Raw genomic sequence first — 17,268 nt, 5'->3', positions numbered from 1 at the left:
TGTTAATATTGACCACCTCTCCTCTTGGATACTCTCTCCCCTCTGGGTTTTTGAAACACTATCCTCTTCTGGTCTTCCTTTATCTGTCTGAACATGCCTTCCTTCTCAGCCTCCTTTGCAGGCTCATTATCCATTTCATATCAGCTGTGCTCTCCATGGGTTTGTGCTGGGGCCTCTTCTCTTCTCCCTCTGTATTCCTTTTTGGTTGCCTCATTAGCTTTATGCAGATCACACACGCACGCACACACGTCAGAAGTTTTCTTCTTATGCAAATGTGTGTGTGTGGCATTTCAAACTAGACATCCTGGAGACATTATAAACTTGTCTAAAACTGAATTCATTATCCTTCCCCACAAACCTTCCCCTCTTCCAAACTTTCCTATTTCTGTCAGACGCCAACCATCCACCTAGTCTCCCAGCTTTGTAACATTGACATTATCTGAGACTCTTCACTTTCCCTCATCCTGGGTATACAGTAACTTGTCAAGTCTTACTGTTTCAACCTTCACAATATCTGACGTCTTGACCCATTCCCTTCATTCACACAGCCAACACTTTTGTTCAGACCCTATCACTTCTTGTATAGATTATTACAGCACTCTCTTAATCGGTCTTATTGCCTCTAGACTCTCACTACTCCAGTCCTTTGTACACACTACCAAAGTAATTTTCTGTAAGTACCATGTGACTCTCCATTCCAATTAAATCCAGTGGCTCCCTATTGCCTCCAGGATAAACTATAAACTTCCTTTTGAACTTTCAGAGCCATATATAAACAGAACCCCAACCTACCTTTCCTTACTCTGTGATCCAGTCACACTGGCCTCCTATTCTTTACGCAGACACTCCATCTCCAGTGGGCCTGGGCCTTTGCTCTGGTCATCCCATGGGCCTGGGCTGTATTCCTTTCTTTCTCTTCCCGTAAGATGCAGCTGAAGCACTACCTGCTTGTCTTATCCCCCCAACTGTTAGTGCTTTCCCTCGCAAACTACTTTGTATTTAACTATTTTTGTTACTTTGTAAATAATTTTATTTAATCACTATATTCTTATGCATAATAGCAGACATGATTATACATGTATTGTTGACTCTCTCATTAGAATGTAAGTTCCTTGTGAGTAGGGAATGTTTCTTTGTCCTTTTATTACTTGCATCTTTCTTTTAGCATAGTCACTTGATAAAAACTTGATTGACTTGTGTCAGTTTTGGTATTTTCTACTTTTCTTGCTAATTTATCTGGTTGTCAATTTTATTAGGGGGAATGGCATGCCCTTAATTGAAAAAAAAATCTCCTTTAAGGCCAGCTCTCTACTGTTGTTACACTGTATAAACCAATCCAATATTATGTGGAATGTATAAATACTAAATAGTAATGGATTATTTAAAATGGTACCACTACTCAACTGTGTATTTTGGAATTTAATTAATGTTAAGCTAAAAAAAATTGGGATGTCAATGAATGGTGTCTTACTTCAATATTGTATTAGGATGAAAAAACTTGAAAAACTTTTTTTGTAAGGTGATCTTTACATTATTTTTGAGTAGTTTGTTTTTAACTATTTTTTTCAGCCTATGCTATATCTCATTAGCAAATTACATAAAATACTCATTACCTATTAATTTCAATGAAATATTTATTTAGCACTAGCTATTTGGCTATTCTATCACAAGAAAAAACATTTCTTATCTATTGAAAATTATCTTGGTCAATGGTTGTTGGGTTTGATGAACTTCTGATCAAAACAAAAATTGAGAAATCCCTTTGAATCTAAAACCAATGTCTCTTAAAATGATATAAACCACAACTTGGATCATTATTGTCAATAAGTGGGAGCTACTGACGGAGTAGTAACACAGTTCTCACATTTATGTGAAGCTATTAATTGGTTTTGAAATGTAGATGATAGTTCACTTATCACTGTGGTTCCTGAAAAGTTTTCAAAAACCAAACTATTAAATTAGATGGAGGAATTGTCCTTTTGTAAAGTGAATTATGACCCCCTTCACCCTATTTTTTTTTTCAGAATTGTCCTTTTATTTTTGCCTTATGGATAAGTTGAGTCAAAGGATGGTGCCCTCAATTAGGAAAAAAAGATCAAAAAAATCAAACTGGGGCCTATTCACTGAATGGGCATTACCTCACTCTAAGTGAGCACATGAAAAGGACTTCACCTAAAGGGGCCATGGTCTCCCATTGCATCCTGGGCCATCTCCAGTCATCCTGATGAATATCTGGTCCCTGGATCCAGATGGCTTTGGAGAAGAAAGTGAGGCTGGTGACCTTGCACAGCCCTCCCTCACTCAAATCAAAATCAACTGCAAGTCATGTCATCATTTCCCTGATGTTATGGTCCTCTTCAAAAATGAAAGACAAACACAACTTGTGAGCAGCTGCCTGAAACCTTCACCCTATTTTTTGTGTAAATTTGATTAAGTTTACTTAAAATCATATACATTTATGTGAAAAGCACATAAGGGGCATTACGGGGCCTTATCAAATTGTGCACATTGAATTATGTTGGAGTTCCTAAATGGTATTGTTGAACCACCTGTAGTCTCAATGGGGTAGATACTTTCCACCCATTTCTATAGATTGAAACTTATCCATATCTTCTCAATTGGTACAATCTTTGTCCAAGTCTTTTCATAACTCTCTCACAGAGCAGCTACCTAACTTTATGTAACAAGAAAAAATATGGCAAACTTGAAGATTTGCCTCAAAAGTCAAAATATAATGTTTACATTGAACTATAGCAAACTATAGTTAGATGCAGTAGGATAGGTTGATAATAACAGGAGTAGCTTCCATTTATAGGGATGCTTACAGGCTTAGAAAATGTTCCCTGAACTTTGCCTTACTTAATCCTCACAACCACTTTGTGAGGTGGGTAATGAAAATGTTATTCTCTCCAGTACATGAAACAAAACCAGAGAGTTATAACTTACCCAAGGTCACAAAGCTGGCAAGTGGTAAAGCAGGAATGACTTGAAATTGAATCCTCTGACTTCAAGGCCAATGCTCTTTCCACTGTACTCAACCATGGTAAATCTTGACAAACTTTTGATTAAGAGAATCTTGGAGTCGGAATGAAAGAGGTCAGTTAGTCCAATCTCCTACTCAAAACAGGAATTCCCTCTACAATGTTCCTGATGTGGTCCTCTAGTATCTACTTGAATACTTTAAAAGAAAAAAAAGAGCTCACTATCCTGACAGCAGGTGCCTCAACTCTTAAAAGACTCTACCTTATTTACTGAAGTGAAATCTGCTACAGTGGAATTTCTTTAGTTATTCAAATCACTGTACCACGTATGAACAGCATACCCACAATTAATCAGCCAATTAAATTGGCATGCTATAACATTTAGGGTATAGTACATATAGAATCTTTGAATAATTATTCTGATTACTTGTTGAGATAGTAAATGATTCATGTCCTTAAGAACCTAAACTTTTATAATCAAACCATTTTTGATGAAAATCTTTCTAAATTATATACATATATTAAACACAACCACCTTTGCATGATAGCTCACAATAATTATGAACATCAATGATTGTATTGTGCCATAAAAGTGATGTCTTCAGGACTTATTGAGGGATTTTAAGGGTATTTATTTGCTCCTGCACTAAATGAACCTGATTACTACAGTAATTTTAAAACCCTGTGTCTGTTGACTGGAATGGAGAAAAAAAATTATTACATCTCATTGTTATCAAGATGCTGGCACCTAGTAAGACCCTCTTTCCCCTTCTAATTTGCTTCTAATCTTCTGTAGATTAGGAAAACCAGATCACTAAGTCTGATAGACTTATGTCTAAAAGAAGTATTAACAAGCACTAAGCAAAGACCTCAGGGTCTCTCCTATGAATAAAGTATACAAGCTTTAGTGCATATATTTCATAATATTCATTTAAGCTACACAAGACTCTTCAAAGTTATATATGCTAAGAAATTTTCTTTCACACTTGTAAATGGAGCTTCACGATGCGTACAATTATATGATCTGTTAAAGGAAATTGAATTTGTTTAGCTGTACTCCATTAATCTGTACCAAGTATCAAAAGCACTAATCATCATATAACTCACATTCCCATGTTGCTTTAAGATTTACAAAATAAACAAAATAAAGATTTCTTTATTCCACTTAGAAAACACCAGGGCATAATTATCTTTGTGTTTTCAGGTTATAGTATGTTTCTTGGCTATTTCACTTGGAAACATTTTGTCTTCCTGAATGACTTCTAGATCTATGCTTATCACAGGAGTTAAGAGAAAAAGGTTATAGTTTCATTATACTTCATGATGGTAACACTTACATATGGTGAAGAATTCAAACTTGTTTGTGGGGGTGGGGATGGTGGTGGTATGTGGTATTGAAAATACATGCTACAAAATTGCTAAGCAGATTTATAATGAATTGGCTAGACCAAAGTAACGTTTCACTCTGGGCAAAGAACAATTATCTCCTCTCTATTCTAGTCAAACTGCACACAAACTTTTATTGAGAATTTCAGAAAAAACACCCAAATATTTAAAATACATGTGAGACAATGTGGTATAGTGAATAAAATGCTAGATTTGGGAATATGGAAGACCTGGGTACAAATCCTACTTCTGACACTTACCAGTTGTTTGACTTTGCAGATATCAATTAACCTCTCCACCACCTCTCTCATCTAAAATGCATATAATACTTATAAATATCTACCTCAAAGGGTTATTACAAAGCTCAAATCAGATATATGTAAAAGCACTATGAAAACTTTAAAACACTATGTGTCAGTTATAATTATTATTACTATTAATATTATTACAGAATGGATAAATCTTCAAACCAAGGTATAAGAATCCTTATGGGTAATAACTGTTTATGAGAATCACTATCAAAGAAAGCAGTGACTTTGGCTAAACTCGTCAACATTAGGTAGAGGAAAATCGCACAGGGTTAGTGACTTCTATGTGAGAAAAAAAGATTGTCAGAATTAGAAGGAACCACAGAGATCAATTAGTCCAACCTCATTTTACAGAGAAGCAAAAGAGGCTTCAACAGGTTTGACCGCAGCCTACCACAGCTTGACAACAGGCTACTAAGAAGTAATTTTGGATTTTGATTTTTCTACTGACTTCCACTCCAGTACTGTTTCCACTACTCTACTAATCTTTCTAGATCTATGAGTATTGCTGTTTGAGGTGCCCCAGGGAATCAGAATGATACATTATGACAAGGGAATTGAGGAGTCTGTAAAAATTAAGTCAGATGCTTAGGGCTCTTCAAAAGAAAATTATTTTATAATAATGAAGTTTTAATGACTTGACTTAAAAAAAACTAAGCATACATTTGGCATTTCTGAAAAGGGAATAGTTGTGGGTATGTATGTATGTATATATATGTATGTATGGGTACAACTTTGTCCTTGCTTTTTAAAGCTGTTTCAAAGTTCTCAAGATACATACCTGTAGTTGTCTTTTAGTGATTAAACTGTTTTTATTACAAATACAATGAAAATAATTACTGTCATTTATAAAGGCTGAACATCATGGGTAGTCAAAGAATATGTTTAATAAAAAATAATTAAACTTCCATTTGCTCTATAGAACATCATAGAAAGTAATTCAATAAATTACAAATGACTTTTTTAAGACATTTTTTCAACTACAGAAAGCAAATTCAGACTACACAGAACACAACTGGCAAATATTCGAAATGTCCAAAAGAAAAACTGGACTAAGACTTGGATCATGAAGCCTGAAACAAGGGATATAAATACAAGGCAATAACAGCTATAATTCTTTTAGTAACTACCAACACACACTTGGATATCCTTTCAACTGGAACTTCAGTATTAGTGTAATTCTATTGAATTTTCCTTAGACCCTTAACTTTATACAACCATATTTGCATGTTGTTTGGCTGATAGCTAGACAACTTTTTCCCAATTGATACCAATTTAAAATGCCTTGAAACCCAATAGAATACTTTCAAAGTCAGTATTAGCCTTAATGCTTTGAAATCTGTAATTGCCTTATTACATAGAAAGAGAATCACTAGGATGTTAACCAAACTCACTCGACCATAATTAGGAAAATACTTTATCTCATAAATTTGATATAAATTAGGTTTTAGTGACAAGATTTAGGGCTTTTTTTGGGGGGGGGGTAGGGTAGAGAAGATGAGGAAAGGGAATAAAGGGAATATAAAGGAAAGAGGAAGAACTGATGGTGTTGAAATACTCCATCGGCAAACTAAGTTTAATAACTTTTTGAAAACTTTGGCTATTTCATAGGTGTATTCTAGTTAAACAAAAGTGCAATACTGCAAAGGGAAAATATTAAATATGTAATATATCCTTTTCATGATGAAGAATTGCTACCCACTTCTCTTGGACGGGTATAATATTCACTATTGCTAAGATATTGCATAAAGGGCCATCGAATCAAAATAAAATAGTGGGAAAATACAATAATCAATACAATCCCAATAGAACTTATATAATTTTGCAATTACATGTAATACTGCTCCTATAATAACGGGGATAGTTATTTTACATATAAAGTTATAATTTCCTGGTAAAGGTCTTAGTAAAACCCAATATAAAAGTTTACTTTGTGACAAAACAACAGAACTCTTATCAAAATATAAAAGGGTTCATTTAACGTGAGAAGTGTTTGGGAGTGATTTGTTACCCCCCAAATTTAATCCTTTGCAAACGTTATCATTGACTTACACTAGTACCTATGTGTTGTTGTTGTTGTTGTTGTTAACATTTACTCTTGTTGGGCCTCAAATGAGATTCTAAACTCAATTTTAAGTTCAAATGGGTTTGAGTATGAACATGGACCACTGCCATGTCAAGAGTAATAGCAGCTTAAGCAGAAAGAGTCATATCACACATGAAACATTGGACAGGTTTTTTTTTAGATAAAAGGGTTTTAAGGACTATTAAATAGAAGCCTTGGGCTTCTTTTTTTGTGTTTTACAGGTATTACTTGTATTTCTTTTTGTTACTATTCAAAGTGCATTTTCAAACTGGGCAACTCAGCATATTTTATATGAACTGATAACCCAACACTGATTCTGGGCAACGTTTAGTCTGATTAAACCTAGAAACTCAAAATAAATTTAGGCTATCTGCATTTTCTTTACCAATATTATCTGGTAATTTCTTAAGTGTTCAATGACATAAAACACAAATAGAAATCTACACAAACAGCAAACAAACAATTTCTTTTACATGAAGTATGCAGTGTTGAAAGTTCTTGTCAGTGGCACTTCATGAATTTACTTTTTCTGACCCCTAGAGAGAAACTACTGCACCTCAACATGATTATTTCTAAAGGAGGCCCAAAGTCCACGATGTTCAAACTAAGTAGGAATATAGGGTGCCCAAAGTCACATGACATAGAATTATTTTTATGCTGACTTGCCTTCACTGGGATCAGAGAGTTTTGACTAAGCAAAACAAGTCACTTCTTTTGCCAGATTAACATGATATACAGGATGTGTGTGTTTTTTTCCTCTTTTAAAAAAAACCCTGAAAACAAGTATAGAATTAGAAATGAATGTAAACTTCCTAAACTAACTCAGCTGAGGTAACAGGTAGCCAGTATAACTGGCTGATTGGGAATCTTATCTCTTCTTTTAAACACACTTGTACCTGAATTGGAAACATCAGCAGTGCATCACAACACTAGAGCATTTTCATGTAATTAAAGCAATGGATGATGATGTAGATTCTACAGCTTTCATGACATTCATTAGCTGCCCAAATTATTGCTGAGTTTTGATCTGTAAATTATAGGTGTCAAGGAGGCTGTAAAACTATATTCAAATTAAATCAATAATGTGCATAAAGTATTCTGTTTTCATTGCAAATATATTAAATATACAGCTCTCATTGAGCATAATTTCCATAAAATTAACCCCCCAACAAAATTATAATGCCTTTTGTTGTAATTTTACACCATTGTGTATTTGATAGTACATACAAGTTCAGAAACTTATGAATTTCAAGAAATATTACATGCAAAATGTCTCTGAAAGCAGTTTGCACTTCTAAACAAATACTGAAATGTTCGGTCAGTAAGTTATCAATGCACTCAACACTGGGATATTTACAATGAATAATTAAAGAATAAAATCAAAATCAGTTCATAATTTAAGTGCAGAGTCTGGGGTCAGTCTTCATTACTAGAATCTGACTCCTCAGATGATGATGATGTACTCTCAGATCCAGATGAAGCATCTGCTTTTTCTGAACCCTCATCTGTGCTGTTTTCATTGAGAGAACTTGGTTCAGTTTCCCCTTTTTCTTCCTGATCTCTAACCCTGGAATCTTCCTCCTTTTCCTCTACAGGCTTGGTTGAGTCTAGGTCATCATTTTTGTTGTTCTGTACATCAAAAATATTGGACTGGGACAAAGCTGGGATATGAAGATTAAGGCCTGGAGTGAGAAGCATCCCTGGATAAAGTATATTGGACAACAGTAATGGGTTAAGAGCTAAGGGGCTGGCAGCTGCAGCAGTATTTAATGCAGCAGAAGAGGATGTTGAAGGAGAACTCGATACAGAGTTTTCCCCGACATTGTCAGAGTTTTGGCTTTCTGTCCTTTCTTTTTTTCCATCTGGCTCCTTGGAGTCACTGCCCTTTTTCTCTTCTGCCACAGATTCTGCAGGTTTTGTCAGGAGTCCTCCCATGCCTAGTAAATTTGGTAATCCTGTCATCCCTGACAAAAGCATTGGGAACATAGCAGCCATGTTTTTATTAACTTCTCCACCAGATAGGCTGGCAGGCATCCCCATCAACCCTGCAGTTACTTGTAGTGACTGAAGGTTTTGCAGATTTTGTTGTAAGGCCTGAAGAGTTGTCAGATCCACACCTGGGAGCAATCCATTGGCTAGCAAAGGACTGCCAGACACATTTGCTGCTGTTGCAGCTGCCGCTGCTGCTGTTGCCTTGGCAATCTCACTTTTAGGCCTTCTCCCCCGTCTGCTTACTTCTTCTCGGACGACAGGACCAGTAAGAATACGGTCATGCATGCTTTCAGGAAGAAACCCCTGAAAAATAAATTCTTATTCAATAATAATACATCCATATAATTACATTCTGCCAATGGAAGTAATAGCTATTTTGCTTATCAAACTAAATATTTATCAAGAAGTAAAGCCTAAACACTCATAAGAATGTTTTCCACTGAAGTAAATATAATAACTTCTATAGATAGAGCCTTTCTCCATGTAGAAATCTTAGCATCTCTAGGATCAAAGAGAATCTGGGGAGACTTTGGGCCCATAGACCATTAGAAAACTGTGGCCTTCCCTCATATCAAGTAGACAAAATGCTGAAATAAAATATATTAAAATGTTTTCACAAAGACTTCTACGTCTCCAGTTCTCTATCACTATGGCCTCAGAGAAAAAGATTAATGCAATATGCTCCAGTTCTATTTCTGAATGGAAGAAGGGAAAGTGATAGTTGAAGTGAGATTTAAATGCTTGAGAAGTGTCATACATTTTGGGACTGAGGCATGTGCATGTATACATGCATGCGTGTGTGTGTGTGCACGCGTGTGAGCACAAGCACATATGGACGCAGAGGAACAAACTGAACAGGGTACTTAAAAAGAAGTGGAATGAGGTAAAATCACCTGCCTTAGGAATTAGTGACAGTAGCTAGTAGATGGTAGTCTGGGGAGCAACAGAACAGCCTTTGACAAATAGAACAACTCCTGGGACCCCTTCAGAATTTTCTCACCATGGCTCATGGAAAAGATACCTCCTCAATTTCTTTGCAGAGGTGTGGAAAGCAGCATATAATTTCAATTTTTTGGCATACATTAATTATTTTTGCTGATTTTTCCCCCCATTTTTGTTCTTTGTAAAAGATAAGAAAAAGCTCTCCGGGAGGATATGTAGTGAGGGATACAGCAGGAAATGCCGGTGATTAAAAAGCAAAGGTAGTAATAATAACTTATCTTACAAATTTCTTCTGCATATAGTTTTGGTGATTAAAGATAAAATTACATGAAGATTAAACTTAAATGAATGTTTAACACTCACAGACTGTTTAACAACATCTCCCCATTCAGGAGCGACTCCATATTCAGAATTTTCTTTCAAGAATCTACATAAATCTTTCAAAGGAGGAGCAAATGCTCCTCCTACCTGTAATTGAAAACAAAGTGTTAGATAATTACAATCTTATTAAATTTTGAAAAAAAGTTTCTTTCCATCTGTGATCTCTATATTTCACTTATTTAATTAAATATGCATATAAAATTTGAATCAGCTCCCAACCACATTATTATTATTATGGTACCTAATAGTCCCAAACCCTGAGATAGTAAATGGTATATTATGTCCCATATGCTCCATTTTTATTAATTAGATATCAAAGGAACCAAAGAGACGAACTCCAGTATGGTGGGTGAATTCTCCATGGAGGACATGGAGAAGAATTGCACAGGAAGACAAGGCATAGATAAACTGTGGTCTGCACCAGCAGTAGGAATATTCATGTCTATGATATCCTATATCCATTAAAGTAAGATGACTTTAGGTCAAAATAAAAAATACATTCAAAACTATCTCCTTCACATACAAAAATGGAGCTGCTCATAAGTATGCTCAAACAATGTTAAAGTAAGGTTTAGTGTAGTTGGCACAAAGTATTTAATAAAGGCAGTATTTCCAAGTGAGATTTAAAAAATCAGATTTATCTTTGGTACAAGAGATTTGGCCCTTTCCAGTGGTGGCAGGATAGAAAGTGTATTTGGAGTCATAAGACCTATGTTAAAATTCCAGCTTTATTAACTACCTGCATGTTTTGGGGGCAAATCACTTAAACTTGTTGGAACTCAGCTACTTCTTCCATTAAAAAAAAAAGGAAAGAGATAAACTAGAACAGAGATGCCAAGTACTCAGCCCATGGGCCACAAACAGCCCAAACCAGATTAAAATGTAATTTGGAAATATTTAATAAATAAAAATTCAATAGAATATAGATAACGTTAACATTTGGTTTTCTAAATCAATATTTGGCAGACAGGGATTCTTATATATGGGTTAGTGGCCCTGTTTGCATTTGTGTTTGACACGACCGGACTAGATGACCTCTAAGGCCGATTTCTGGTTCTAAATTTATGACTGATTTCTTTTAATATTTTCTATATCTGTATATACTACTATCCAATATTATATAGACTGGGCAAAATGTAGAAATTCTCAAGTTACCTGTTAAGGGTTATATATAGTATATGATGTTGGTTTTCTTCTACTCTTTTGTTGAAGTCTCTTTTTTGTCATGTTTCTCAATTTAGGAGTCAGAAGACTTAAGACTGTTACATTCTGATTCTGCCATTTATTTCCTGTGTGACAATAGGCGAGTCATTTAATCTCCCTGAGCCTTAGTTTCCTCATTTGTAACATGGAGATTAACAATACTGGCATGATATATCTTAAAAAAACTGTTTTGTTTTGTGGAAAGCACTTTGGAAATCTTAAAATGTTATCCACATGTGAGCTGTGATCATTCCACAGCCCTTTTCAGGAGGTAACTACTAGGCTCTTAGCTCTCTAGATGCTTATATGCCTAAGTGGAACCAGCAGGTAATCTTTTTATTAATAATCTGGGCTGAAGCCTACATCCCAGTTGTTCATGCTTCTATAACTGATAAAAATAGAGAAGTCAGGAAGAAAGGTGGGGAAAGATAATAAAGACTGTTTTGGACACGTTAAGTTTTGAGATGCCTATGGGACATACAAACAGAAATTTCCAATAGGTAGTTGGTGGGACTGGAACTTGGGACACCAGAGCTGGATATATACATCTGGGAGTTATCTGCATAGAGATGATAACTGAATCCATGGAAGCTTATGAGATTATCAAGAAAGTATACAGAATGAACAGCAGAGGTCCTAGGTCAGAGCTTTGGGGATACATCCCTAGTTAGGAGTTGGGAGACTGATAACCCTGAAAAGAAGAATGAGAAGGAGCAGTCAGAAAGGTAGGAGACCCGAGAGAGAAATGTCACAAAAACAAAAGTATGTTCAGGAGGAGGATGGGTGTATCCAGGAAGAGGGAGGTATTCAACAGTATCAACTGCTGCAAAGAGGTCAAGAACAGTGAGAACTGAGAAAAAGCCACTGGATTTGGTAATTTAAAAATAAACAGTTGTTAACCTTGGAAAAAGCATATTTAGTTGAAAGATGAAGTCAGAAATCAGACTAAAAAAGGTTGAGAAATGAGAGGAGTTAGTGGAGGCAATGAGTGTGCAGACAACATTTTCTGCACTCATATAAAGTCTTTGTGAAATGGAGAAGTGATAAATAATAAGAATGATAACCTGGAGGAGATGGTAGAGTATAAATTAGTATTTTTTTAAGGATGAGGGAAACCTTGGACTGTTTGTAGGAAGCCTGAAGGGAACCGATTGGAGAAAACAAAAAATGAGAGCTGAATGACAGAACAATTTAACAGAGCAGGATAGTAGGAGATGGCATCCAGAAGTTGGTTTAGTATCATCTCTTCATCAGAGACTGGATTAGAGGAGGGAGAGAATGAAGGATATGGTCAAGGAATCTTGAGCGAGCTAGGTTAAGAGTCAGAAATGGGAGCTCACAGGTAAGAGCCTCTATTTTTTTCAGCAAAATATAAGATGAGATCCTCTGCCAAGATGGAAGGGTCAGGGGATATTTTAGGAAATGTGATGACAGAAGAAAAGATTCAGAACATCCCTTGTAGGGAATGAGATAGAGAGACTTGGGATCATAGAGGTGTTGAATCAAAGAACTAAAGCTGGAAGGGAATTTGGATGCTATCTAGTCCAGTAGCGTCAAGCTCAAATAGAAATAGGGGCATCATCCATGCATAAGGATCCCTGTATGCTGCACATGGACTCAGTTTAAAAATATATTATTTATATTTTATTGAATAGTTATTTTGTTAAATATTTCACAATGATATTTTCATCTGATTCAGGCTGCACTTGTGGTGGGCCATGCATCTGACACCCCGGATCTAGTCCATCTGCCCCCATCATTTGACAGTTGAGGAAAGAAGCCCCGGGAAGTTAAGTGACTTATCCAAAGTCACAGAGTAGTAAATTATAGAGGTTTACTTGAACACAGGTCCTGACTTCAGGACCAGTGCTCATTCTACTGCACCATACAGCCACTCTTCTAAACAATGAAGAGTAGAAGGATTGCTTTTTTGGAGTGAAGGTCCATTTGGGATAACATAAATTTGTCATGGACCCAGTCAGTATGGCTCCATGACTTCTCCAGTACTATTCAGCAGTATGAGGGAGGAGAGGAGTGGGATGGATTGTGGGAGTAATCTTTGTTGGGATTTGAGAAGGTATGAGCAGCAATAGGAGAAAAAAACTTTTTAGAAAGAGAGGAAATGGGGGCAGCAAGGTGGCGCAGTGAGTAAAGCACCGGCCCTAGAGTCAGAAGGACCTGAGTTCAAGTCTGACCTCAGACACTTGACACACTTACTAGCTGCGTGACCTTGGGCAAGTCACTTAACCCCAACTGCCTTCCCTTCTCCCCTCCAAAAACAAAACAAAAAAAGAGAGGCAATGAATGTTAACTTCATGCAGTTATATATTTAATTATTTGGAGCGTTTATCATTAAGTAAAACATAATTAAGCTTGATAATATATTTACCCCTCAAAATTCCCCCATTTAGTTTCATCCAGCTAAGATAAGTTAACTCAAAATAGTAATTTTAGTTTTCCAGAATCATCTGGAAACCCAGCCTATGTTATAGAAACCAAAAACTCAGAATTAGATAAAAGAGCAACTACATAAGTTTGGGGTTTTTTCAGTGTATCCATCAGATTTTTTTTTCTCTTTAAAAATACTATTTGTTAGAAGAGATAGCTCTCTGGGAGGGGGAGGAGAAGGGTACTGGGGTACCAATGATGATATAAGAAACAAGACACCAGGGACAGCTAGGTAGCACAGTGAGTAGAGTACTGGCCCTGGAGTCAGGAGAACCTGAGTTCAAATCCAGCCTCAAACACTTGACACACTTACTAGCTTGACTTGGGCAAGTCACTTAATCCCAATTGCCCTGCCTCCCCCCCTCCAAAAACAAAACAAAACAAGACACCAATGAAGATTTCTATGCACACATACATGTACATGAGTGTTTGTTTACGTGTGTATGTACAGAACTACAACTAAAATGTGACTTTAGGTTTCTTGCTAGGAAGAGACCTTGCCCTTATGGGTCATCTAGTGCAAAATCGTCATTTAAGAGATAAGGAAGGTGAGGCACAAAGAAGTTTTCCTTCTCTAAGATCAAAGCGTAAGGTAAGAAATCAACAATGGTTCTGAGTTATCCTTCTACAGGAAAGAATCTACGGATATATTTATGGATATAAAAACCAGATGTTTGTTAAACTTGATGTAAGTGCAACATGAAAGTGAAAGGAATTGTGCAAAACAGTAATTAAAATAATTCTATGTCCCCCACCTTTCCTTTAGGTAAAAAAAAAAAAGCTTGAAAATATTATCCGTTATCCTAGCAACTGAGGGACTTACATGAAGGAGAAACCAAACCATCCAGGTTATGTGATTTACAAAGAGTAATACAGTCTGAAAGGCCAAAGAAATATGTATTTCCTAACTTTCAAGCTAATTTTCTTTCCTTCTGACTCTGCTTCTCCCTATTGCTTGTTTCCTTATCTGAACACAGGATAGAGTGGGGAGCCAATACTTTAGAAAGGGATGTGATAAATGTCTTCCAATGTTTCCTCTGTGAGAGAAAAGAGACCACAGTTTCACACTACGATTTTAGCATGGATAAAGAGATGAACTTAAGTAGACTGGAGACAGTTCAGACAGGGACAGGAAATACACTTTATAAAAACAATAGAATAACCTAGATTCATATACCTCAGGCTAATATGGTACTTTTTTAAAAATGAAACTTCTACCATTGACAAGACCTAGGGACATAAATATTTAAGTAATTTTCCTACCTCATTCAACAACTTAGCTAGAGAGGGAGGAATGAGACCTAGAGCCATTAAAATGATGGTATGTGTGTATATGTACACACACACACACACACACACACACACACACACACACACACACTCACTCACTCTTCATTTGATTCTCACCACAAAAATCCTGTGAGGTAGGTCTATCGTTGTCTTTGTTTCATAGATAACGAAATGAAGACCCAGAGGAATTAAGTGATTTGCCAGGATCACAGAGTACTAGTACTAAGTCTCAGAGGCAGGATTCAAATCCAGGTTTTCCTGTTTCCAAGTACAGTATTCTTGCCACCATGCCATGACATTGCTTGCAGGTAATGTACACTGAAATTATACATACCTTTCTGGCATTTCTTCTGTTAATCAACTGAACACGTTCTTCTCCAGTGAGACTATTAACATCTAGTTTGTTGGGGTTTCTGCAGCGATGTCTTTTTTGCTTAGGTCTCCCATCATGAAGCTGCATTCTCTAAAGTACAATATATTAAAATTCTTCATTGAGGATCAAGGGACAAGGTACTCTGACAATTCATTTCAGAATTCAAAGGATAACAAAACGCTTTTCAGACTTCTTTCTTTCTGTGTCCACACTGTGATTTCATCTGTGTAGGAAGTTCTCTGGTGAGGAAACTCAATGCAAATGTACAACTTTTTTGCAGTGAATACTTTTAGAGAACTGCCTGGCAGCTGAGAATTTAAGTGACTTACCCAGGGTCAAACAACTAGACTCAGAGTGTGGTTTGGATCCAAGTCTTCCAGGCTAACTCTCTTCAGTGATGCTACAACACACTACCCCTCTCCATATTTCTTTAATGGGAATTTGGCATGAAGAGTCCAAGGCACAGAAGCAGCAGTACCATATGTCTGAAGAACTTCAGCATTAAGGAACATTGCAAAATGCTCAGTAACGAGTTTAGGTGTAAACAACTTGAACAGGGCAAGACTACATTGCTGTCTTTTCCACAGAATCAGAGAATCTCAGAATTAGAAAGGACTTCTTGTTATCTAGTCCCAAAACTGGGAGAAATGATTATTTCTCTCTGGCATTAATAACTAATTATTGTATTAGGACAAGGGTTTTCTGCTTTTCTACTTCCTCATCCAGAAACCAACCAGTATGGGAAATCTTAGGCAAAGATTTACCCAGGCCAAGATTTAATCAGATAAGAAATTCTAAGTTTGGGCTAATGGGTACTTTCCTGCTCATTGTGTTTGCTTAGATAGATCTGGAAAAATGCAGATTCTCTCTTTAGTCAGGTAATATGGACATTGAAGTCTCTTTAATCAAGACTTGGGTGATCCAAGTCACATACCTGAAGACATTATTGTAAATTGTAATACTCATTTTCTCGTTAATTGCTAGCCAATCAGAGTTGATTGTCACCCTTCAGGAACACCTACTCTTTCAAGATTATATAAACTGTGAACCCACTGCCATGAGTGCTCTTTGGTCTAGGAAAGACAGCCAACTGACCACCCTTTTATTAATAAATGTGCTCCCCTTACTAATAAAATGATTAAATTACCAAGAAATTATGTCTCACAAACCTTTTTAGATGTCACAAAGCCATCTATGCCAAACCTAACCTAATTTTAACCTTCTCCATAACATTCCTAACAAATGGTTGTTTACCCTGTGCTTGAAGACCTTTGCTGAAGAAGAATTCACTAACTCCTGAAGCAGTCTGTTTCCTTTTGGGATAGCTCTAAAGTTAGAATAGTTTGTCCAAACTTCAAAAGAAAAATATATCCAAACACTTTGAACTTGGCTCTTCTGAATAATTCAAGAGAAACAAAATTCAGAAATATTCTAAAATTTAATGTTCAAGAGTATTTTGAAAATACTAGGATGAGGACAGTTTTATTATCAGGAATGCAGTCAACTTTCTATTACCTTTTTGTATCTTCAAATTGAGATAGCATTCCTGAGTCAGGTGAAGGGCTAGGCTGAATGAGGCATAATGCAAAAATTAGAATTTAATCAGGAGGCTGAAATTAATCCCTTGTAAAATACTCCTACTGAAGTGCTATTATTTAAATAGATATCTCATGGTGGGATAGGAGTGAGTTCTAGATTTCCAATGGTTATAATAGCAGAATGCAAGCTCTGCCAGATCCAATTAAGTTACATAAATCTGTAATGGTAGAGAGTTCCCTCATAGGGAATTTCTTACATCAGTGGAACCCCAAGACTGACTTCTCCCTACCTTTCCCCCCCATGGTTCTCCTAAAGTAAAACAGAAAAAAAGCAGCTAAG

At 36.3% G+C, this 17,268-nt stretch overlaps 1 protein-coding gene across 3 annotated transcripts in view; it reads right to left on the bottom strand.

Annotated features, from left to right (window-relative positions):
- Nucleotides 1–5,473: 5,473 nt before the first annotated feature.
- Nucleotides 5,474–17,268, bottom strand: part of CHD9 (chromodomain helicase DNA binding protein 9) — a 193,978-nt gene continuing 182,183 nt past the window's right edge. For all 3 annotated transcript variants that reach the window (XM_036751098.1, XM_036751099.1, XM_036751100.1), the window contains 3 exons: nt 15,352–15,480; nt 10,059–10,163; nt 5,474–9,056 (listed from right to left, as the gene is read on the bottom strand). In XM_036751098.1, coding sequence (XP_036606993.1) covers nt 8,178–9,056; nt 10,059–10,163; nt 15,352–15,480 — 1,113 coding nt within the window. In that variant the 3' untranslated portion in view covers nt 5,474–8,177. The remainder of the gene's footprint in view (nt 9,057–10,058; nt 10,164–15,351; nt 15,481–17,268) is intronic.

This window comes from Trichosurus vulpecula, chromosome 3, assembly GCF_011100635.1.
Source record: "Trichosurus vulpecula isolate mTriVul1 chromosome 3, mTriVul1.pri, whole genome shotgun sequence".
NCBI classification, from domain to species: Eukaryota; Metazoa; Chordata; class Mammalia; order Diprotodontia; family Phalangeridae; genus Trichosurus; species Trichosurus vulpecula.
This window is presented reverse-complemented; position numbering and strand designations above follow the sequence as displayed.